Source organism: Podarcis vaucheri (assembly GCF_965113315.1).
Source record: "Podarcis vaucheri genome assembly, chromosome: 17".
NCBI classification, from domain to species: Eukaryota; Metazoa; Chordata; class Lepidosauria; order Squamata; family Lacertidae; genus Podarcis; species Podarcis vaucheri.
In genome coordinates, this window is record NC_138755.1 from 38,865,412 (window position 1) to 38,889,066 (window position 23,655).

Here is a 23,655-nt window from a genome sequence, read left to right on the forward strand (position 1 = left end):
AAATCGGTTTGAAGTCTGCATCCCTCCCCCTTTCCTTTTTCCTTCTATGATGGAACTCCTAATTGGGGACTTCCCTGACTGTTTTTTTCTGGCCCACGTAGGACCAGTCTGGACAGTAGGCCTTGGTAAAGATTTGACGTTTTCATCCCCAAAAAGTTTTTTGATTTGAGTTCTACTGAAATGAGGCTGCATTTTAATGTTCTATTTTAATATTGTTTTTAAGTTGTATTTTAATCAATTGTTTCATACTTGGTGTTAGCCGACCTGAGTCTCGGCTGGGGAGGGCGGGGTATAAATAGAATTTATTTTTTTATCATTATTATTATTATCATCATCATCATCGTGATAATGGTTCCATAATATTTGACATGGCGATAATATCACAAAACACAATATGTGTGTGTGCTATGGGAAAAACTGTGATATGGGAAAAACCGTGATGCCAGCCATCACTTCTCTCATGATTCCTGCTGCCCTGTTGCTCTGTACTATAAAATAGCAGGTGGAACAATACATTATACGTAAGTAAAAATGCATCAGTTTTGGACCCCTAAGTAGTAGCAGTTGCCAGGACATTACCTCAGTCGCCTCTACATGCTTATTTCAGACATCATGATATATTGGTCTATCACAATGTTTAGGTAAAGGTAAAGTGACCCCTGACCATTAGGTCCAGTCGTGACCAATTCTGGCGTTGTGGCGCTCATCTCGCTTTACTGGCCGAGGGAGCTGGCGTACAGCTTCCTGGTCACGTGGCCAGCATGACTAAGCCACTTCTGGCAAACCAGAGCAGCGCACGGAAATGCCGTTTACCTTCCAGCCAGAGTGGTACCTATTTATCTACTTGTACTTTGATGTGCTTTCGAACTGCTAGGTTGGCAGGAGCAGGGACCAAGCAACGGGAGCTCACCCCGTTGCAGGGATTCGAACCGCCGACCTTCTGATCGGCAAGTCCTAGGATCTGTGGTTTAACCCACAGCGCCACCCGCGTCCCTTCACAATGTTTAGCTGGTGATATATCACGATGTTACGATATGATAATCTTTATTGTCATTGTCCCATACAGAACAACGAAATTGAAAATATCTACATCAGACATTCAAAAACCCACAATCCTGCTATCCCAGCCTGGTTAGCCCCTAAAAACTCTGATACCCCATAACTGAATACAATATGCTCACATAAAGGCTACCTTACACTGCGTTTAAAACCAAAATCGCATTTGAATAGAAAACAGGCGGCTAGTCCTAGTCTTTATAATCCTGTACCTTCTTCCAGAAGGCAGAAGCTGAAAGAGATCATTTCCGGGGTGTGCCCTATCCTGCACTATCTCTGCAGCTTTCTTATGGTACCTGTAAGTATAGGTTTGATGCAAGGTGGGAAGAGTGCACCCAATTATTCTCTCCACAGTCTTTACAACCCTGGAAAGCTGTGTGGAATGCTCTCCCCACAGGGAAGCTTGCGTGATGGTGGATGCATGATGGGGACGAGGGTGGTACTGTGGTCTAAACCACTGAGCCTCTTGGGCTTGCCGATCAGCAGGTCAGCGGTTTGAATCCCCATGACAGAGTGAGCTCCCGTTGATCTGTCCCAGCTCCTACCAACCTAGCAGTTCGAAAACACGCCAGTGCAAGTAGATAAATAGGTACCGCTGCGGTGGGAAAGTAAACGGCGTTTCCATGCGCTCTGGTTTCCATCACGGTGTTCCGTTGTGCCAGAAGCGATTTAGTCATGCTGGCCACATGACCCAAAAAGCTGTCTGTGGACAAACACCGGTTCCCTCAGCCTGAAAGCGAGATGAGCGCTGCAACCCCATAGTCGCCTTTGTCTGGGCTTAACCGTCCAGGGGTCCTTTACTCTTACCTTGGATGTTATTTCAACACCAGGAAAAGACCTTTTTATGTTCCCAAACTGTGTTACTCTCATGCTGCTTGGTGTTTGTTTTTATTTCTGCTGCTTTTATATGTTCTTTTATACCGTATTAACGTTTCAATTTTTGTTGTTGTCATTTTAGGTTTCTAAAAGCTGGCTTAGGAACCTGTTGAAGGGTCCGTATGAAAATTGTAATGCAGAAAAATAACTGTCGCCTTGCCCACGTAGTTTGTAATGCCATCTCCAAAATTCGCAATAGCCAGAAAGCAAGAATATGCCTGTGAGAAAAGCTGAGCCCTTTTCCTGTTTTTTCTTAGGCATAGAACATCTACCAGACAGACGAGAGGCAGTCACAGGCTAAATTTAAAGAGAGGAGCAATTGCATAACAGCCTAAGATATTTTCAGGACCTCCTCCGTCTATAATTGCCTTCTCTATATGAACCTTCTTGAGCCAGTGTGCTCTCTGGCACACTGACCTCTGAAATATTGTTGACAAGGACAGGGCCTTCTCTCTAGTGGTGCCGTGGTTTTGGAATACATGCTTGAGTCTGAACAGTGCTAAATCAGACATTATATTTTTATTCAGACAGACTCAATTTCATTTCTTTTCTATAGCTGATGATTCATTTCACCTAGTACAGTGGTACCTCGGGTTACATACGCTTCAGGTTACATACGCTTCGGGTTACACACTCCGCTAACCCAGAAATAGTGCTTCAGGTTAAGAACTTTGCTTCAGGATAAGAACAGAAATCGGGCTCCGGCGGCGCAGCGGCAGCAGGAGGCCCCATTAGCTAAAGTGGTGCTTCAGGTTAAGAACAGTTTCAGGTTAAGAACGGACCTCCGGAATGAATTAAGTACTTAACTCGAGGTACCACTGTAATATTATTGATTGTGCACTTAATTTTGTTACACTCAAAATAATGGTTAAAAATTGTGATTATTTAAATGCAGAAAAGTGGCTTATAAAATATTAAATATATAAACTACCTTGATGACCAGTTTACTATTTATATTATTTATTGTGTTATTAATATTGTATTATTTAAAAAATAATGGCTGGCTTCAGGTTTATTATTCCTCTCACCTTTGGCGACCATTGACAGAAATATGTATTCTAATCTCAAACAAAAGAAAAGGCTGACTTCTTTGGCAGGGCATTGTTTTTTGACACTGGTCTTCTGGACGCATTAGAGCTTAATTCTGTTTCCCTCCTGAAGTGCTTTTAAGTAACACGGCAGCCAGTATTGCATCTGGAATGGTTCTGTACTTTATGCAGCCAAATTAGTTTGCCATTTTATTAATGCTCCCTGCATGTTTGAATTTCCTTCCCTGATTCCTTGTGAAGATTGCTACTGCTCGGTATCACATTTTTGAGAATAGCCTTGCCTATTCCCAAGTCCATCTTAAGACTGATGACAGAAACCCTGACAGAAAAGTGCTTACAACACAATCACATCCTGTCAAACAGGGTGATATGCAAAGATTTCATGAAGCACTTTGATGTGATCAGTAATGCTATTATTGCAACTTACAAGCAATTCACACTTTATGCGACAGACATGTCCAGCATTCCTCTTAAAGACAATGACAATCTATTGTTATGAAAGGCGCTCACAAGAATGAAAAGTGGAAGAGGGATTTGACTCATTCTGCCCCCCCCCTTTCCAGGACTTCAGCTGTGAATTAAATTGGCTGCTGTTGCATTGCACGACTCAAAGGGCACCACTGCTGATCACTCACATGGCTTTTACTGCAGCCCTAAACCCTCTCCTAGGGTGTATGGGGTGCTAAGGGAGGGATAGTACCTCTGGTGGGGACACACTGTGCTCCTTCTGGGATAGTTTTCCACCTTTGGTCCCCACCTTGCACTCAGCTCTCACCTGTGGCTCCTATAAGCTGTCAGCATGCAACAGCGGCCACACCCCAGGAATGATGGGGTTGAGCCAGGCAAAAGCTACGGTCAGGCAAAGAATCATAGACACCGAGAGACAACAGGGCTGCTCTAGATGCCCCGACTATAAAATTGGAGAAATAAAGAGAGATCTAGCCGCACTGGCAGCATATCTCTTCTTTCTCGTATCTAAACATGCAAGGGCCTTTACACTTGCCAGAAGCTCGGCTCTGCCCTCGCCGGTCCTGGAAGGAGCCTTTAAAAATGTCCCATATGCTCAGAGACTTTGCGTCTGTTCTTTGGGAGAGATAGGAAGCCCAGATCACTTGTTCTTTAGATGTCCCTTTTATGAAGAGGCACGTAGTGAGACCATTGATCCCCTACTGGTGAGGCTCGCTGACCTCCCGGAAATGCAAAAAATCAACCTTTTCCTGTTAGGCAAAGATCAGAAGACGACATGAATGGTCGCCAGATTCTGTGTACAGATCTGTAGGTACAGACCATCTCCCAACTCAAACTAGTTCGTTATGAAAATCCCCAAACTCGGCTCCATGTGTGACTCTGGATCAACTCCCTGCAGTAGTTTTTTGTTGTACATTGTTTTTAAATTTATTGTTGTACATTGTTTTAATTGTTTGTTTTTCTTCTGTGACTGTACCCCCAAGTGTGTTTTATAAGTTGGTCTCCGACCGTAATAAATTATCTGTCTATCCCAGGAATGACTTAGACTGGCTGGCTAAACCAGGTGAGGGCAGTTGATGGGTCTCAAACCCTCAGTGAGTTATGGAGATCCCCTGCATTTGAAAACAGGCTCCGGCAGATTGAGCGGACAAGACCAAGAGTGGATCCAATGGTCAAGAAGGCAGTTTCTGCACATGTTGTTGTGGGAAGTGAGGGGCAGATGGGGCCTGTCAACCTGGGAAAGTAGCCCATCTAGAAGGAAAACTCTGATCCTAAAACTAAGCTTCCTTGTGGGATATCTTCGAGAGAAGAAAGGGCTAAGGAGTAAACCCTACACAGATCCTTAGTGGAGTCCCTAAGGCAGTTGGATGGCGCCTTGTACACCTCCTTCCCGCAAGTCCTACAGCCATGCTGGTGCAAGTCCCAGGACCTCCATATACGCTGCCCAGGCTTGAGGTGCTAGTTTGACACACTAACCCCTACAGTCATACCTTGGAAGTCAAACGGAATCCATGCCAGAAGTCCGTTCAACTTCCAAAACCTTCCTGCAGCCAACTGGAAGCTGCAGAAGCCCCGTTGGACGTTCGGGTTCCAAAGAACGTTCGCAAACCGGAACACTCACTTCTGGGTTTGCGGAGTTCGTGAGCCAAAACGTCCAAGGCATTTGGAATCCAAGGGACGACTATACACCACATTGGCTTCCTAGAGTACTTCTGCTATGGGGCAGCTATATAAATTAAGTAGGTAAATAAATAGGAGGAAAGCAAGATGCCACTTACAGAAGGATCTGAAATGTTTTCCTTGAAGCTTGAATTCGTTTTATTCTGGATTGTTCTATTTTATGTTCTAATGTGTTGTAAACTGCTTTGAGATGATTTTCTCTTTAATGGAATAAAATAATAATAATAATTCATTGGAGGGGAAAGGCACCTAAACATTCCATTGTGATGACCATATGACAGATGGGGGGAAATGTGTGTAGCAACCTCTGGTTTTTGCATGGTTGGAATGTAGCCCACATTACAAAGTGGTGCCACCCATCACTAGCTTGTATGGCCCTTCCCAATATCTCTACTAGGACATGTAGCCCTTGGACCAAAAAAAAGTCACAGCAGTACACTCACAATGGGACATTAGTACATTGTACAAGAATATATTGGTAGACGAAGTGGCATACAATGGAAACATAATCAGAATAAGATCATTAGAACAACTTTACACATCCACAGTTCTCTTTAGAGCCCTAAGAACGTGAGCAAATATTTTGCACCATGTTCTTCGGGACAGATGCTAGCGAACGAGGAGCTGCTCTCAGCGATGCTTCCCAGTGCGGTTATAACGCCTGTACAAATATCTAATCCTCTTGTTCAGGTTGTGGAAATCATCCACGAACATTCGGTCACCCACCATTTTCTTTTTGCGGATGCATCTCTGAAGTTCATTCCCCCGCCAGCCACGTAACCATTTGGGGCCGTTAATCAGGTCCCTGGGGTGTGCCTTAAAGTCCCCTAAAAAGAGAGAGAGAGAGAGAGAGAGAGAGAGAGAGAGAGACAACAGACATAAAAAAGAGGTCAGCCTTGGGGCTGTAGGCCGAAAAGCCAGACATTGTCCTTTTCCTCTTTTGCACACGCCTCCCAAGGCACCTATGCTGCCCTGCCAACCTCCTGAGCATGAAAGTAATAATAAAAATGCTGTCAGCGATTGGCAGGAGCTGGAGTCTGACCCGGGGCAGAGGGGTCAGTGATTTTTGGGGAACTATATCGGCTAGGGGGCAAGAGTCGGAGGCAGGGGAAGCTTCGGAGCTGCAGGATGGAGCACAGGATGGGTTGAAAGAACAAGAGGAAGAGGCAGGTCAGGTAAGTGTAGGGCCCATGTGTTTCTCCACCCTCTCCACCACCAGGAGAGGACTGAAAAGGGAGGAGCAGAGGCAGTTGCCATGCAGGCAGAGTCTTGGGCTGTGACGGGGGTAGGTACATAAAGTGGTGGAGGGGGAGTGTTAATAAAGAGTTAACTATCTGCCACGTGCATTCCTTTGGTTGGGACACACTCCTAACAAATACCTATTAACAGATAAACATGTCTTTCCCTTACTGCTTGTCACCAAATGCCGGCACATCTCCCCGAGAGTGAGGCTTAATGTCAGCTGCCTTCCTCCTCCCTCAAAAAGCAATGGGTTGAGGGATCCTCTAGAGCAGATTGGGGAACTATGGAGGGCTGCAGGGTGGGGAGGAAAGGAAGAGAAAGCCTGTGTTTGCTGACATAAAGTTGCACGCTACCCGATTTATCTGTTCAGTAACTCTGCATTCCCAATATTTACCCAGAATGCCAATATTGTCATAGACCCCAAACAGTGCTCGTTTCTCTGTCCATCGATCAACTGGTTTGGGGCGGGGGGGCTCCCGCACACGCATTTGGTCAGGGATTCCTGAAAGAGAAAAAGTGACCAGAAATGGTAGATCTGTCATTGTAAAAACTCCACCTTTGGGATCTGTTCTTTAGGCACTCACCTTGGAAATTCTCACATTGCATATGTCCAAAAATACTACTTACTCAGATTTAGATGTGGGCAACTTGGGATCAAGGCCTACCCATGCTAATAAAATAATAATAATAATAATTTATTATTTATACCCCGCCCATCTGGCTGGGTTTCCCCAGCCACTCTGGGCGGCTCTCAATCGAATATGAAAAACACAATACAGCATTAAACATTAAAAACTTCCCTAAAAAGGGCTGCCTTCAGATGTCTTTTAAAAGTAGGATAGTGGCTTATTTCTTTGACATCTGATGGGATTGCATTCCATGGGGCAGGCGCCACTATCAGTAAGTCACTCTGCCTGGTTCCCTGTAACCTCACTTCTCACAGTGAGGGAACCGCCAGAAGGCCCTTGGAGCTGGACCTCAGTGAATGATTGGGATGGAGATGCTCCTTCAGGTATACTGGACCGAGGCCAGCCTAACAGTTACAGCATAACGGTTACAGCTGAGGAGCAGAAATTTCAGAAGGTGTACAATATTGCAGCCAGAGTTCTTAGAGAAGGGCTTCTGCTGATAAGCTCATGGGACTTACGGAAAAAAGTGTTCCTTCAGGTACTGAAGTCTGAGGACCCATGTGGCACTTTACAGGAGGGAAAATTGGCATCTTAAACTGGGTCCAGAAACAAAGCAGAACATAGTTATGACCCTTAAAGGATTAGCCGCCACTGGTATTAAACAGGGACACCCCACAAGCACCCCTCACGAGAAGGGTTGACTCCACCCCTCTGCAGGAGTGTTCCCCACTGAAGTCAAATCTACATGCGCCAGGCAGAGATGAACGCTAACTAGGAATTGTTTCTAGGGATTAAGTCACCAGGAAGCAAGCAGCATTAAAATCAATAGGATTTGCTTCTGATCTGAGTGAACAAGCTCACAGAAGCTAGCGTGACTCAAAAGTTGGGTCCCCAGATGCTGACATGAAAAATCCCAAACCAGCATCATCAAGTATTCCAAAAGGACTGGAGTAAATTTATATATTTGAAAGATTATTGTAATCAAGGAACATCACTAGCAGGGTTGTCTGAAGACTTGTAATGAGAAATTCTCTCCCTTTTTATATTTATTTAACTTTTGAGGTGTTTTGTAATGAGCATAATTAGAACTGGAAAACGTATAAAATGCAGTGATATAAAGGTTAATTTTGAAAGCCATGAGGCAGGAGGGAAGGAAGTTGAGGGGCTCTAAGGAGAGATAAAGTTGATAATAAGGATGTGGTACATTATTAAATGGAAAACTAATTTATATGTGTGTTTTCCATTTATATATATATAGATACAGTGGCACCTCAGGTTAAGTACTTAATTCGTTCTGGAGGTCCGTACTTAACCTGAAACTGTTCTTAACCTGAAGCACCACTTTAGCTAATGGGGCCTCCTGCTGCTGCCGCACCGCCGGAGCACGATTTCTGTTTTCATCCTGAAGCAAAGTTCTTAACCCAAGGTACATTTCTGGATTAGCAGAGTCTGTAACCTGAAGTGTATGTAACCTGAAGCGTATGTAACCCGAGGTACCACTGTATAGATACAGTGGTACCTCTAGAAGCGAACGGGATCCGTTCCGGAGCCCTGTTTGTATCTAGAAGCAAACGTAACCCGTGTCTGCGCGTCTAAGCGTGCGTGGGTCACGTTTTGGCGCTTCTGCGCATGACGTCATTTTGAGCGTCTGCGCAAGCAGCGAAACCCGGAAGCATTGCGCTCCGTTACTTCCGGGTTGCCGCAGAGTGCAACTTGGACGCGCTCATCCCAAAGCACATTCAGCCCGAGGTATGACTGTACAGTGGTATCTCAAGGTTACATACACTTCGGGTTACAGACTCCGCTAACCCAGAAATAGTACCTCAGGTTAAGAACTTTGCTTCAGGATGAGAACAGAAATCGTGCTCCGGCGGCGCGGCAGCAGCAGCAGCAGGAGGCCCCATTAGCTTAAGTGGTGCTTCAGGTTAAGAACAGTTTCAGGTTAAGTACGGACCTCCAGAACAAATTAAGGTCTTAACCTGAGGTATCACTGTATAGATAAAATAAAAAAATTCCTTCCAGTAGCACCTTAAAGACCAACTAAGTTAGTTCTTGGTATGAGCTTTCGTGTGCATGCACACTTCTTCAGAACTAACTTAGTTGGTCTTTAAGGTGCTACTGGAAGGAATTTTTTTATTTTGACTATGGCAGACCAACACGGCTACCTATCTGTCACTGTATAGATAGATAGTTTTCCATTTAATAATATACAATCACATCATTATTATCCACTTTACCTCCCTGGCTCCTTACAGCCCATCGACTTCCTTCCCTGGAGACTGTGGTCCAACAGCAGCTGGAGACCCAAGTTTGCGTAACCCTGAAGACACGATACACGAGGTCGGCTTTCTAAGCATTCAAATACTGTAATGGGAACTACGGAGACATGACTCCGGTGACGTCATCGCCAGGCGACTTTTCCCCCCCAGCCCCAGCCCCAGCTACTTCTCCTCCGCGCAGACGGGCTGACTCACCCGTACTGAATGGCCGGCTTACTCCGGGAGCGAGGAAACTGCGGCCCAACAAGCCCCGCGAGGCTGACAAGAGCAGCGCCGCCGCCATCGAGATCCCGAGTTCCTAAACCGCTTCCCTCACGAGTCAACTTCCGCCATCTTGGGACCTTCCCAGAATGCATCGCTTCCTCACAACTTCCGGTCAAGGATTTTCTTTTCTTTTTTTAACGGGAAGTGAATGAAATTACCATAGAGCTAGAAAGAGGGGGGAAATTCAAGACAATCTGGAATGCTTGGTTAGGGCTGAATAAAAGGGGCTAAAAAAAAACAAAGAAAGAAACTTTAAATAAATTAATTGGGGGGGTGAGCTGCTTAAAGAAATCAGTGAAGAAATTCGGGATTTTATCATGACTTCGAATGGATTACAGCATCTCCCTACCTAGAAGGAAAAGGTAGCAGAGAAAATCAGAGCTCACCCTTTTTTCAAACGTGCGGCATATTTTGCGTGCTTAATTGCTTGTTGCTTACAAACATTCATTGAAATGTTATGATAATTCAACTGCGATCGGGGAGGGGCGTTTTAACTGACACTGTGGATATAGAAGGTTAAAAGGTGGGCTGGTAGTGAGACTATTTGGGACTCTTACGAACCAAAAACCCTCCAGGTACCCGTAACTGTCCCGTCCTTAATTTGCAATCCATCAGATCCAGAGCTTAGTTCTATGCAGAAACATTGAGCTTTACTGATTTGCATGGAGCCGTATTATACTTTTAAGATGTTTTAAAAACTCTCTTTTAAAAAATCCATGAGCTCTTGTTTAGCTTATTTTTAAAAAAATGTATTTCATTGATTTTAAATGGCAAATAGCAATACAGTGCAGAAAAAACTTAATAAATAATTGTCGAAATGGAATGCAGAGCCTTAACAAAAAGAAGAAAGAAAATATTGACGAAAGAGTTGTGGTGACTTATATTCCAATGAAAGCTGTCAAATAAAAGTTTCGTTCCATAATGTTTCCATGCGGTGATGGTGGACGGAAAGAAACCATGTTCAGTCGATTTTGCAGAGTCTAAGTTGTCAACTGTCAACTTTTCCCTTTTCTTGCGAGGAATCCTATTCGGAATAAAGGAATTTCCCTTTTTAAAAAGGGAAACGTTGACATCTACGTGTACAGAAAGTATTGGGGGTCCATATAGGAACGATGCCCGTATTTGCGAGATCCAGGTTCGAAAAGGTTTGCTCCCCAGAGATTTCCCGTATTTTGCTGCCACTAATTTAGCCAGTTACAGATAGGTAGCCGTGTTGGTCTGCCATAGTCAAAATAAAAAATTCCTTCCAGTAGCACCTTAAAGACCAACTAAGTTAGTTCTTGGTATGAGCTTTTGTGTGCATGCACACTTCTTCAGATACACTGAAACAGAAGTTGCCAGAGTCGTCAACAGGCTCATCTCAGCTATCTGCCAATCTCCCATTCCCACCACCCTTCTGAGTAATACCCCTCCCCACCTTCTCACTATATAGAATGGTCTGGCAACTTCTGTTTCAGTGTATCTGAAGAAGTGTGCATGCACACGAAAGCTCATACCAAGAACTAACTTAGTTGGTCTTTAAGGTGCTACTGGAAGGAATTTTTTATTTTGACTAATTTAGCTAGTTGACTATAAGTGCGGAATGACACCTTTATAGGTTACATACCTCGATTCTGTGGGGCAAAGTAGGATCAACAAGGCCGGTTTCGTTCCTCATTTGAACGTAATCTGATTAATTGTGTCCAGTGCTTTTTTCCCCCTTTTAAAATGTTTAGAGCTGCTCTCATTTTCCTACTGATATTGAAATATACTGCCCCTCAATGAGGCCAAACTTAGATTCACAAAATGTTTAGGGGTACGCGTCCCCCCCCCCGAGAAAAAAAGCACTGATTGTGTCACTTAATAAGGGAACCGGAGGAACGACTATATTTCAGTAGTCCTAAAAAGAAAAGACAACTCTCCTCCGCTGAAGAAACTAACGCCAAAGGCAACCAAAAAGTTCCGTCTCGGAAGTATCGGGTACTTTCACATCTCTATACTTTTTGCTAAGCTCTAATTGGAATTTTGGGCCGTTAGAGAACCTCGCCCTCTGCACGTGATTGGGGCGGCCGGGATCAGCGTCGTGATTGGGCGAGCGGGCGGCGTTCGAAGTGGCGGCGCGCATTTCGTCTTCTCCGTCTCTTATTGGGCGGCGGGTGTGTGTGTGCGCGCGCGCGCTGGGGTGCTTGGTTCGGTGCTTCCCGCGCTTTCCCCCCCATTCGCTGAGGCGCCGCCGGCGGGCCGGTCGTGTTCCGAGGTCTGCTCTGCGGGTCTCTCTCCTCCTGTGAGGGGATTCTTTTCCGGAGCGGCCATGGCCGACGCTCCTCCGCCCGCGGCCCCCTCGTGGGAGTTCAGCCTGCCCTTGTCGCCCGGCGACCTGCTCCGCGGCGCGGGGCCCTCGCAGTACGTGGTGCAGGAGGTGCTGCCCCCGAAGCAGCTCCCGGGGCAGCTGGCAGGTGGGTCGGAGGCGGGCTCGGGGCATGCCTACTCGGGAGTAAGGCTCCTTCCCCGCCTCCATCTGAGCCGGGCTTACTCCCGAGTAACCGTAGCAGCTTGAGAGGCGGTGAGATATATGTGTGTGTGTGTGTGTGTGTGTGTGTGTGGAGGTCTGTTCCCAGATACAGCAGGCGGGCTGCACGAGAATCACAGAAATGTGAGTGTGATTAGAGTGTAATTAGAATAGGAAAACGTACAAAATGCAATGATATAAAGGTTAATTTTGAAAGCCATGAGGCCGGAAGGAAGTTGATAGGCTCTAAAGAGCCAGGACGGTAAAGTGGACATCGAGGATGTGAATGTATATAACTAAATGGAAAATAAAAAAAATTTATATATATATATGCTTTCGTAGATTTTCACGGGTACAGGAATGCAGGTTTTGGTGTCTTCGGGTGTCTTCCCGTGTAAGAGTCGGGGTGTCTGTGCGACGTTTCGACGAGGTCTCACTCGTCATCTTCAGGCTGGTGCTTTCGGCTTCTTGTTACTGGAACACAATTTTATAGTTCAAATCGGGAAAAATAAATACAGTAAATGAACAGAAGTACAAAGATTCACAAAATGTTTAGGGGTATGCGTACTTATGCATCACCCCCAGAAAAAAAGCACTGATTACCTGACTGCGACCCCCTTGTCACATATAAAACAGCCTTGGAAAAAGCCACTAAAATTATTTGCTAGTCACATAAAAGACAGCATAGATTGTGCAGGGGATTCATTAATCTGATTTATTGTAAATGGTTGCTTGTTTCTGGATCTTAATGGGTTTTATTGGGTTTGGTGCTTTTGTAACTGGATTTGTAATGCCTTTTAGTCAAATACAATAAATGACTGATTGATTAAAGAGAGAGAGAGAATCACAGAATTGTAGACCAGTGTTTCCCAACCAGTGTTCCGTGGCACACTAGTGTGCCGCGAGATGTTGCCTGGTGTGCCGCAGGAAAAATTTAAAAAATTGAAAGATTTTTTTTAAAAGTCAAATTTTCGATTGGGGCGCATCACTAGATGACCCCTGGGGTTCCCTCCCGCTCTGCGCCTCCCTCCTCCTCCTCCGGGGAGGCCCTTCCTGGCTCTCGGCCAAGGCTTGGCGGCTGCCACTCACTCACTCGCTCGCCCACCCGTCCCTGCACCCGGCCTCTCCCCCTCCGTCCCCGGCGCGGGGGCTGCCGGGATCCGTAGTCCCCTCGCCCTTGGGCTCCGCGCCCACGCAGGGTGCGCAAACTACGTTTCCCAGCGTGGCCTGGCGGGCCGGGCGTTTTGTTTGAAGTGCTCTTCTCCCGGCCATGGAATGAGCGCAGCGGCGGCCGGGCGGGCGGGCAGGGGCTCTTCCGCGCAGACCCCGCGCAGCCTGCCTGCGCCCCCGCGGAGATTGGGCGGCAGGATGGAGCCCGGGGATCCCCGCGGAGGCGGAGCGGTGGAGGCGGAGGCTGCCCCCCAGGTAGGGCTGCGTAGGGGGGGGGTTATTTTTGCAGTGCTGCATCCGCGCCGGAGGGGACACATCGGACCGCGGGGAGACCCCTTGGCGGGTGTGCAAGGCAATGCAGGCGTGCAGGCGTTGCATGGAGTGCAGGGCAATGCAATGGCAACGCGGCGCCCTGCATGCATGCATGCAACTTCCACCGGCGCTCCGGACTTGGCAGGTGAGGGGGGTCCCCAGTGGGCGGCAGAGAGAGCCGGGAGGGCAAAGGGGAGACAGGGGGAGCAGCGCTGCTCCCCGAGCCAAGCCCGGGGGGAAACTTCGGCGTCGTTGCGCCGGGTGTTGGAAGCGGAGGCTGGCGAGGGCCCCTCACCTGCAAAACCTGGTCGCCTCTCATATATTTCGTGCATTGCATTCATCGCCCGCTTTCTCCTCCAAGGAGCTCCTGGGGGCGCGCGTGGTTCTCCCCGTGTTATCCTCGCAACAACAGCCCTGCGAGGTGGGTCAGGCGAGTGGCCCAAGGGAGCACCCAGGGATTGTCCTGGCCAGGTGGGGTGATTTGAACCCTGCTCTCTGCCCGGTCTTCGTCCTCATTTAGCCCCCACATGTGCATGACTGTGCATGACTGAGGTTTTCCCCCCTCGTCTTGGCTATGGTGTGAGTCTGTGCTGTTAATTAATGGGGTTCTGCCTTCGGAGAAGATGAGCCAGTCCTCAAGGAGGTGATTATGTAATTTGCTAGCAATTCATGTCCCTCCCGGCGTGATGCTGCGCGCTGACGTCACGGGGCTGTAATGGTGGTGTGCCTCGAGATTTTTTTCATGAAACAAGTGTGCCTTTGCCCAAAAAAGGTTGGGAAACACTGTTGTAGACAACCCCGACCAGACAAGAATGGGAAACTAAGTTGATGGACTGTGCTGAAATGGTAAAATTAACTGGGAAGCTCAGAAACCAAGAAGACAATTTTTGTCTGCCTCCCCACCCCCATGCAGAGGATTTCCTATGAGAAGTGCCAATACTACCACCACTAAATCAATAGGACACACATACACACCATCCACTGTTCTGTAAAAACACCTTAATCCTGATTTTATTTTATTCTTTAGTAGATTTACAAAAAGAAAAACACCAATAAATAAATTAGAAGGGGGCAATATTAGACGTGGATGCGCAAAGCATTTTTTAAAAACAAAAAAACAAGACTCCTTGCGCTCCGCTCCCCTTTTATTCTTGCCCCTCAGAGTTGGCACATCACATAGGCCGGGGCCTTGGTAGTGGCAGCCTCTCCTCACCTGCTCTCCAGCAGCCGCTGTGAGCTGCCTAGGGGAGGAAACTCAGCGGCAGCCATGGAGAGGCAACAGGATGCTCCCTCGCAGCCACCGCTCTGGACAAGGGTTGGCTCATCATCCACTCTGAGCTCAGTGGCAGCAGCTGACATCCATCTGTCTTGGGAGACAGTGGAGGAGTTTGCCTTTGGGGGTGAGGTCAAGCTATTGGAAAGTTGCAGCGTCTGCAGTGGCTGTGGAGACCAATATGGGAAAGACATGCTTTGTGGCAGGTGAAGGCATCCAGTTATTTTGCTGCAGATGCACCATGGTGTTTCTTATCACTGTGCTGCAGCACTGGCAGGGGAAATAGGGACATTCCAGGATCAAATCAAGCTGCGATGGCCGTCCCTGGAAAATTGGGACACATGACGGGTATGCTTTTGTGGCTAATAGCTGTTAATAGATCTTTCTTACGTGAATGAGTCCAATCCCTTTTTAAAGCTATCAGAGTTAGAGCTGAACCAGCTTTGCTCCGTTGTTTACTTTCAACATTATTCTGACGCTGAACAGCATTAAGGGCAGTATTTGGAAGTATACTGATTTAAGTCACAATGAGTCATAGCCTAGTCAGCTATATAAAATTTGGCTCTCACGTGTGGTCTCTCTCTCTCTCTCTCTCTGCAGCATTTCAGACAGTTTTCCGCACACAAGGAGCTCTTGCTATCCTGCAGCATTTCGATACCGTGTACAGTATCCTACAGTGAGTTTGCATGCTCAGAAGCACTATTGCTATTATTTGAAAGAGTTCAGCCTTTTGGGGTTGAGAGTCCCTGGGGCCCTTTCCTTAATGGTAATGCAACTCCTCAGTATACCAAGGAACAAAGTGGACTGCACAGCATAGGAGAGGGCTGTCAAGAGTGATCATGTCAATGGCCCTACAAGTCTCACCATTGCATCATAAGACTAGTGCCTCAGTAGGATCACCTGCTCTATCCGCTGGGGAGGAAACCTAGAGCAGTTAGGAATAAGATACCTTCCGTCTGCAGGGGTGGGCTATCCTAACTAGTCCCCCACCCTTGCAGGGGAGAATTGTCACTGTAAATCCAAACCTCACCTGTAAGTGGACTGCCCATCGCAACAAGGTGATAACCGCTCCACCTATTTTCAGGCTGCCACCCTCCCCAAAGTGCACGGATTAAATGGAAGGTGTGCTCTGCTCTGTGCTTTGGACCAATGACCATTTGAGAAAGACCATTGGAGGCTGTGAACTCCCAAGCTGGGTCCTAAGTGAAGTCATCCAAAACCCCTGTTCCTGGGTTTCTCCAGCATCACACCTGAGACGACCTCAGTCAGGGAAGCTGTAAAGCAGTAGTGTGGGTGGTACACCAATAGCATTCCTAAAATGTCTCTGACCCAACAGCAGATCCAGGCCTTGCATTACATAATGTACTTTGAAAGTATGTCTTAGGAGCTGGGGTCACTGAATGCAGTTCTGAACTGAACCTGGCTCTTGCTTTTCCCTTCTTTGAACTTAACATCTTTGCCCTGCAGCCACTTCAGAACTGTTGATGCTGCTCTTAAAGAAGATGCCCTAGAACTGATGATGAAAGGTGAGTGAGGCCCCTTGAGGCCATGGAAAGTGTGACTTCTTTTTTGGCAGCTTTATGATGCTATCAAGGCAAATGTGACCCCATTGGCAGGCTGCTCCCTCAGCCCATTCCCCTAATAGAGGTCTGTAATCTTGGTGGTCAGTGCAAAGCTATGTGTTTCCGCTGTAAGGGCAGACCTACAGGATATCCCATTCCTTCTGGCTTCCTCTCTAGAGGAGGCATCCATCTCTTGCAAAGTGTTGCAAGGAGTGGTCAGGGGCATGGACACAAGACAAGCCTAGCGTGCCTGGGTTATGGGTTGCTGGGTGTTGCCAGAGTTATGGCTTTTGAGGCAACATGATCACAAGTCTTTGGTAATCTGAAAGCTGAAGTGGGTTTGTATTTAAGGCAAAACATGTGCCAAGAGCATGCCTGGTGATCCGTCTTCCCACTTCTCTCTACAGTTGTTGCCAGTCACTCCAGTGCCCTGACAGCCATCATGAACAATGTTGACCTAGCACCTTCACTTCGTGCTCTTCACCATAATGCTCTCAAGATGAACTGCTACCTACTAGCACGGCTGGTGGAGGCTTTTGAAATAGAGTGTGGCAAAAGCAACCTGGTGGGGCTGGATTCCAAGAAGAAGGTAGAAGGCTGAATCTGAAAACTTGCTGGGCTTAAGATGACCCTTTAGCGTCTCCACCTCCGTCGTTCTGCCCGGACACTGAGGTCCAGCGCCAAGGGCCTTCTGGTGGTTCCCTCGCTGCGAGAAGCCAAATTACAGGGAACCAGGCAGAGGGCCTTCTTCGTAGTGGCGCCCGCCCTGTGGAACACCCTCCCACCAGATGTTAAAGAGAAAAATAACTACCAGACTTTTAGAAGACATCTGAAGGCAGCCCTGTTTAGGAAGCTTTTAATGTTTAATAGGTTATTGTATTTTAGTGTTTTGTTGGAAGCCGCCCAGAGTGGCTGGGGAAACCTAGCCAGATGGACGGGGTATAAATAATAAATTATTATTATTATTATTACTATTACTATGATGATGATGATGATGTTGATGAAGACAGTTGCCCCAAAGTCAAATTAAAATCAAGTCTTTCAAGTTGTATGATAAAAATAATTGATACATAAAATGTAAGCTGAGAACTTAAATAGGGACACAGCTTTCCACTGCAAGCTCCACCCACTACCACCTTCATGTGTTGTGTGGAACATCTGAAGGGCGAAAGACACACACATTCAGCTGCCCAATGTGCATTGATCTTGGGAGTGCAGTTTGAACATGTGGAACCTAATTCGTGAAGGGGTGCTGTGTGTGCTCATTTTTATCTTCCACTCACCTGAAGTTGATGCCTTGCATTTACGTTAACAGGGTAAGAAGAGCCAGGCTAAAGGCTTTCTCTGGGAGGAGGAAAGGCAACACGTCGTGCAGCTGCTCACGCAGTTACTTCAGCTGGACCTTCATCGCCTGTGGAACAGTTTTGTAGTGGAGGAAGAGTTTATCAGGTGTGAATGTTGGAAGGGTTGAACAGGAAGCTGTTTCTGGGCAAGGTCTCTGAAAGCATGCTTTCTTACATTGTGGAAGAGTGGCAAGGATCAGTCTGTTTGCGAGGAGGAAGGATTGATTAGGGCAACAAGGTAAACTTGAACTAAGGAAAAAAAATTCAGGGATTTGTCATCGGTAATATGTGTGCCTTCAAGGCTTACAGTGTTGTGAGTATCTGATATCCCTCCCATTTCTCTGTTCTCCCCAATATAATCCATATCTTTTCTGACTTTCCCTCCAGTTTAGTGACTGGCTGCTGCTACCGCATCCTGGAGAACCCTAGCATTGGCCACCACAGACATCGGCCTACACGAAATGCAGTGATTCATCTGCTAGGTGTCGTTTTACTGCGTTATGGCCATATGCTCAGTAAGTCTGCTCTTTTCTTTTAGAGCTACCCTAGTGTTCGACATGATATGGGTCCAGCTGCTGTTGCTGGTGCACCATAAACCCCTAACCTAAACTTCCCTACCTGTCTTCTTATTGAAAATGAGTCTTCTCTTACCGCAGCTATCTTTGGTAGGTGCCACTCTGAAGGTCGTGCAGATGCTGCAGCACTTTGAACACGTAGCTCCCGTGTTTGTGGAGGCTGTGGGTGTGTGGATCAAGGAATATGGAATGAAGAGCATTGTGGGGGAGCTGCTAAGGTGAGAGGGGCTCTTGCCCTTGTTCCCACCCTGTTCTCGGCAGCTTCAGCCACTGACTCTTGGTTCATTGTTCAGGGAAATCGGACAGAAGTGCCATCAGGAGCTGTCCCGAGATGCCTCAGGGGTGAAGGGCTATGCTGCCTTCCTTGTAGAACTGGCTGGACAAGCACCAGCCATAGTGCTGGCCAACATAAGTGTCCTCCTGCATCACCTGGACGGAGAGGTACTCAATATGGAAGCATGTGAAATGTTAAGACTGCACAACTCTCCTTTTCTTTGACCTGAGATCTTGAGCATATATGGGACGGTGTAGTTGTAATGGCTTATTTAAAGCAAAGAAAGTCACCACCCCCACCTGCCCAGCCTGCCTCTTGCATCTGTCAAGGCTCTGTTATTTTGTCTGCATCTCTTTGTTTTAGTTGCACCTCAGTAGATTCAGAACCAGTAGCTGGCATCTTTTCCTCTGCCGCCGCCCCCCCCCTCCCTTCATATGCCTGCTTTATAACTACACTCAGGTTTTCAGGCAAAACGTATCGAGCACCCAGACCAACCTTGTAATTCAGAACCTGCTTTAGAATGGATTGCCAGCTTTCCTGAGGCTGCAGACAAATCATAGAGAGCTGCCCAGAAGAGTTTGGTTCAAATACAAGAATCGGCTCTGTGGTTCTTAATTCGTGAAATCCTCCCTTCTGTGGCATCAGTCCTGCTCATGGTTGCTTGGTAATGAGTGGTGTTGGACTCTTGAGACTTTCTTCGGAGAAAACCTTGTTTGGATCAATGTGCAAGTCGGCCACAACCCTGTGCTGCAGCTGGAACACTAGGGGCACACATGTGCCAGCCCAGAAAAGTCTTTCCAGCTATACGAAATGGGATGTGTGTATGGCATCTTAATTCTGTGTCTCTCTCGTTCTGACTCATCAATCATGTCCAAGTATTGCATCAGGATATTCTGGTTTTGGATTGCCTTTCCCTGCAGCTTCTAGCAGTCAATGATAAATAGGCTCAGGCTGGGCTGGCACAGAGCTGCTGCTGTGGTGGGCATCTGGCCTACAAGTGCTGCAGAGATAAAGCAATTCAACCTGCTTCGTATTGGAAGTTTCCTTGGGACGTTTGCCTCCTCGACCCCTTGTTTGTGAGATTTTGAAAGCGCCAGGAGAAATGCCCTTCTAAACAATATTGTCGTCCTGCAGAGCTATGGGATGCGCAATGCCATTTTGACTGCTATGGCAGAGGTGCTGCTGCAGGTGCTGAATGGAGAGCAGCTGGAAGAAGCTTCCAGAAACACAAGGGATCAATTCCTGGACACCCTGCAGGCGCACACATGTGATGTCAATAGCTTTGTGCGCAGTCGTGTGCTGCAACTCTTCACCCGAATTGTGCAGCAAAAAGTGAGTTGTGAGGGAGTTGAGCATCCTTTATCAATTCCATACCTCCAAGGGTAGGAGGGTACTTTGCATTGGGAAGTGCCATCTCTCTTGGAGGCTTTTGATAATTGTAGATTGCTGGGGCTTTGTTCTAGTTTTCCTGTCCTGCCAAGTTTAATTGGCTTGTTTAGGGTTAATTTTTCCTCCCCTCTGCACACCTGCGAGTGGGATTGTGTCTGCTGAGCATCTACTCCCCTCCAGCCTTTGGTTCACCGTATTTTGTCCATCCTCTGCAGTTGAAGAAAGCAGGAAATGGGCAGCCATGTATTCTAGCTGGACCTCCAGGTCCCCTCCTTATGGAAGAGGCTATGAGAATATCCACACCGTTTGTAATCACGGGCATCCCCCCCACTTACGCACAATGGGCTTGCGCATGACCACACATATGTGCGGTGCCAGGAAAAATATAAATAATTCAATTCAAACCTGGACATAGAATCATAGAGTTGGAAGAGACCACAAGGGCCATCGAGTCCAACCCCCTGCCAAGCAGGAAACACCATCAGAGCACTCCTGACATATGGTTGTCAAGCCTCTGCTTAAAGACCTCCAAAGAAGGAGACTCCACCACACTCCTTGGCAGCAAATTCCACTGTCCAACAGCTCTTACTGTCAGGAAGTTCTTCCTAATGTTTAGGTGGAATCTTCTTTCTTGTAGTTTGGATCCATTGCTCCGTGTCCGCTTCTCTGGAGCAGCAGAAAACAACCTTTCTCCCTCCTCTATGTGACATCCTTTTATATATTTGAACATGGCTATCATATCACCCCTTAACCTCCTCTTCTCCAGGCTAAACATGCCCAGCTCCCTTAGCCGTTCCTCATAAGGCATCGTTTCCAGGCCTTTGACCATTTTGGTTGCCCTCCTCTGGACACGTTCCAGTTTGTCAGTGTCCTTCTTGAATTGTGGTGCCCAGAACTGGACACAGTACTCCAGGTGTGGTCTGACCAGAGCAGAATACAGTGGCACTATTACTTCCCTTGATCTAGATGCTATACTCCTATTGATGCAGCCCAGAATTGCATTGGCTTTTTTAGCTGCCGCGTCACACTGTTGGCTCATGTCAAGTTTGTGGTCAACCAAGACTCCTAGATCCTTTTCACATGTACTGCTCTCAAGCCAGGTGTCACCCATCTTGTATTTGTGCCTCTCATTTTTTTTGCCCAAGTGCAATACTTTACATTTCTCCCTGTTAAAATTCATCTTGTTTGTTTTTGCCCAGTTCTCTAATGTGTCAAGGTCGTTTTGAAGTGTGATCCTGTCCTCTGGGGTGTTAGCCACCCCTCCCAATTTGGTGTCATCTGAAATTTGATCAGGATGCCCTTGAGTCCATCATCCAAGTCGTTGATAAAGATGTTGAATAAGACCGGGCCCAAGACAGAACCCTGTGGCACCCCACTAGTCACTCTTCTCCAGGATGAAGAGGAACCATGGCGGGAGAGAGCTGGGGAGTTTTTGTGGCTCATGGGGAGACCCTCCTTGGAGCCCGAAGAGGATGTTGGTGTGGGTGGAGGAAGCCCTGAGGATACTGGAGGCACAGTAGTGCTTTGTTTAGTCTGCTCAGCCTCCCCGCCTAACAGCTGATGCATGTGGTAGCGCAGCAGCCACTTGTCCTACAGCCTCTTGCTGGCCCAAGAGCTTCAGTTCTAGTTGTGGATATTTATTGATACAGGTTTTTGGTCTGGATTGGAGAGACAGTGGCAGAGAGGGCATTTAAAAGGTGCTTAGAGGGTCTCCCCACTTAGACGATTTTCACCCAGAACATAACCCCCACATACTGAACACTGAAACAATACATGTGATGGCTGGAGAGAGCTGTAGGCCTTCAAGGGAACAGTGCAAGTAGGAACCAGTCTATATTTCAAGGGCAATTATAAACATACACATGTTTAGGACCAAAAGCAAAATACAGGTTTCTAGTACCACTTAATCAAGGTAACATGGCATTGGTGCCACTTACTGCTTCTACAGTTGTACCTGTTTATAGCCTCTCATCTCTCTCTTTCCTCCCTGCTTGTAGGCTTTGCCCTTAACTCAGTTCCAGTCTGTAGCATGCTTAGCTGTGGGTCGCCTACAGGATAAATCTGTAAATGTGGTTAAGAATGCAATTCAGCTGCTGGCTGCCTTCCTTTCCAACAATCCTTTCTCCTGTAAGGTAAGCTCTTTATCTCACATTTTGCTTGGTACGCTAACACCCTTTCCTGCCACTGTAGGCACCCCCCTTCCCCAAACTTTGGTTCCTACTCATACACAATTGGATGGAAAAGAAGAGGTAACTCGGTAGATAAATCTTAAACTCAAACTGCATGAAATGTAACATGTGCAAGATAGATCAGAGCATCAAGTGTTTTGTCATTATTCCCCGCCCCCAATTTCATAAAATACAGGGGGCCACACAGCAGGGGCAGTAACTCTTCATTAGTTAGTTTGGAAGGACTCTTCCTCTGAGTAGTTTATGGGAGCTAACTATCTTTAAAAAACTATTATAAGTTACTTACATCGACATTTGCTCAGGTAACTCGAACACAATCTAACTTTTGGATCACATTCCCTTAGATCTCACAAGATTTGGATATGAAATTTGGTGATAGCGGGGGAAGAAGGGGGTTTGGTGGGAGGAGCATGAAATTAGCTGCGTTAACAAGAATTCTTATGTTCACAGTTGAGCTGCACAGACTTAACTGAGCTGCTTGAGAAAGAGAAGCAGAAACTTCAGGAAATGAAGAGCAAAGGCAGAACCAAAACTGGTAATGTACTTTCCCCTGTGCCGCAGCTCAACATTTGAGGTGCCCCTGGCTGGGGAGGTGTGGGAAAAGGCAGAAATGGAAAAGGGAAAGGCATGGAGAATAGAAAGGCAAAGTTTGAGACCAGTGGCGAGAGTGGAACACAGGAGAAAAGGCAGAAATTCCTGGAGACTCGAACATAATTCAAAATTGTACCTTCAGCTCCAACAAAGCCTGTATGAGGGGATGTCTTAGAGAACACACCTTAAGACATTTGCAGTTGGTACGTAGTTGTGTGTTGTCTCCTTTATTAAGGAGACTTAAGCCCAATTCATAAGTCCATGGCTGCTTTATATTCAGGAATGTTTCCCATTTCAAGCAGTTTTCTATGGCAGGGTGAAAACCAGTTAATCAGCTGGAAAAGATCTACCCCAAATCCTAACCCAGCACTCTTAACCACTACACCGCTGGCTCTGTACAGAAGTAACATCTCCATTCATTGGTCCACCCACTTTTGCCTCTAGCCCCGTACATCACTGTCATGTAGCTCTTGAAAGGTTGCCTAGAAGGGAATGCAGCCCTTGGGCTGAAAAGGGTTCCCCCACCCCTTGCTCTATAGAGCACTAACTTCCCATTAACTGCTGTTCATCGCGATGGTGATGAAGGCTTAATCTGACTCTTCCGCCTCGCAGCTGTGGTGATCCCTCCAGAGGAGGAGTGGGAAGCCATGCAGCCAGAGCTTCAAGCAACCTTGAAGAGTTGCCTTTGCTCGCGAAAGCAGGAAGAAGAGGTGGGTGAGCTTGAGACGGAGGATCCAGCACAATTATTTGAGAGCATTGTCCAGCTGTTAAGGAAATCCAATTACAAGTGAGTAAACCCAGAAAGGATTTGTGTGCTTCTCATCGCAGTAGGATGGGGTTTTGTCTTGGGAGCTACGTGTCCCAATATTCCCCCGCAAGTAATTCTAAGGGGACGCTGCATCGCTCAGATGAGCTGGATGAATGTGCGAAGGGCAGCTGGATCACA

The 23,655-nt window shown here is 47.0% G+C and overlaps 2 protein-coding genes across 3 annotated transcripts in view; one reads left to right on the plus strand and one right to left on the minus strand.

The window, feature by feature from the left end:
* Positions 1-5,585: 5,585 nt before the first annotated feature.
* Positions 5,586-9,648, minus strand: MRPL51 (mitochondrial ribosomal protein L51). Its single transcript, XM_082205294.1, has 3 exons — positions 9,475-9,648; positions 6,766-6,873; positions 5,586-5,956 (listed from the first exon to the last, which is right to left on the minus strand). Exons 1-3 carry the CDS (start codon positions 9,560-9,562, stop codon positions 5,760-5,762), a joined length of 393 nt encoding a protein of 130 aa, XP_082061420.1. The 5' UTR covers positions 9,563-9,648; the 3' UTR covers positions 5,586-5,759.
* A 2,051-nt stretch (positions 9,649-11,699) lies between these two features.
* The window catches only part of NCAPD2 (non-SMC condensin I complex subunit D2), a 28,685-nt gene continuing 16,729 nt past the window's right edge, over positions 11,700-23,655 (plus strand). The window contains exons 1-12 of one of the 2 annotated variants that reach the window (XM_082204566.1): positions 11,700-11,978; positions 15,387-15,462; positions 16,254-16,312; positions 16,756-16,937; positions 17,664-17,797; positions 18,079-18,206; positions 18,361-18,484; positions 18,560-18,707; positions 19,675-19,872; positions 21,927-22,061; positions 22,569-22,653; positions 23,322-23,496. In XM_082204566.1, coding sequence (XP_082060692.1) covers positions 11,834-11,978; positions 15,387-15,462; positions 16,254-16,312; positions 16,756-16,937; positions 17,664-17,797; positions 18,079-18,206; positions 18,361-18,484; positions 18,560-18,707; positions 19,675-19,872; positions 21,927-22,061; positions 22,569-22,653; positions 23,322-23,496 — 1,589 coding nt within the window. In that variant the 5' untranslated portion in view covers positions 11,700-11,833. Of the gene's footprint in view, positions 11,979-15,386; positions 15,463-16,253; positions 16,313-16,755; positions 16,938-17,663; positions 17,798-18,078; positions 18,207-18,347; positions 18,485-18,559; positions 18,708-19,674; positions 19,873-21,926; positions 22,062-22,568; positions 22,654-23,321; positions 23,497-23,655 lie in introns of those variants that run through there. The other variant, XM_082204567.1, reaches the window with a different exon arrangement.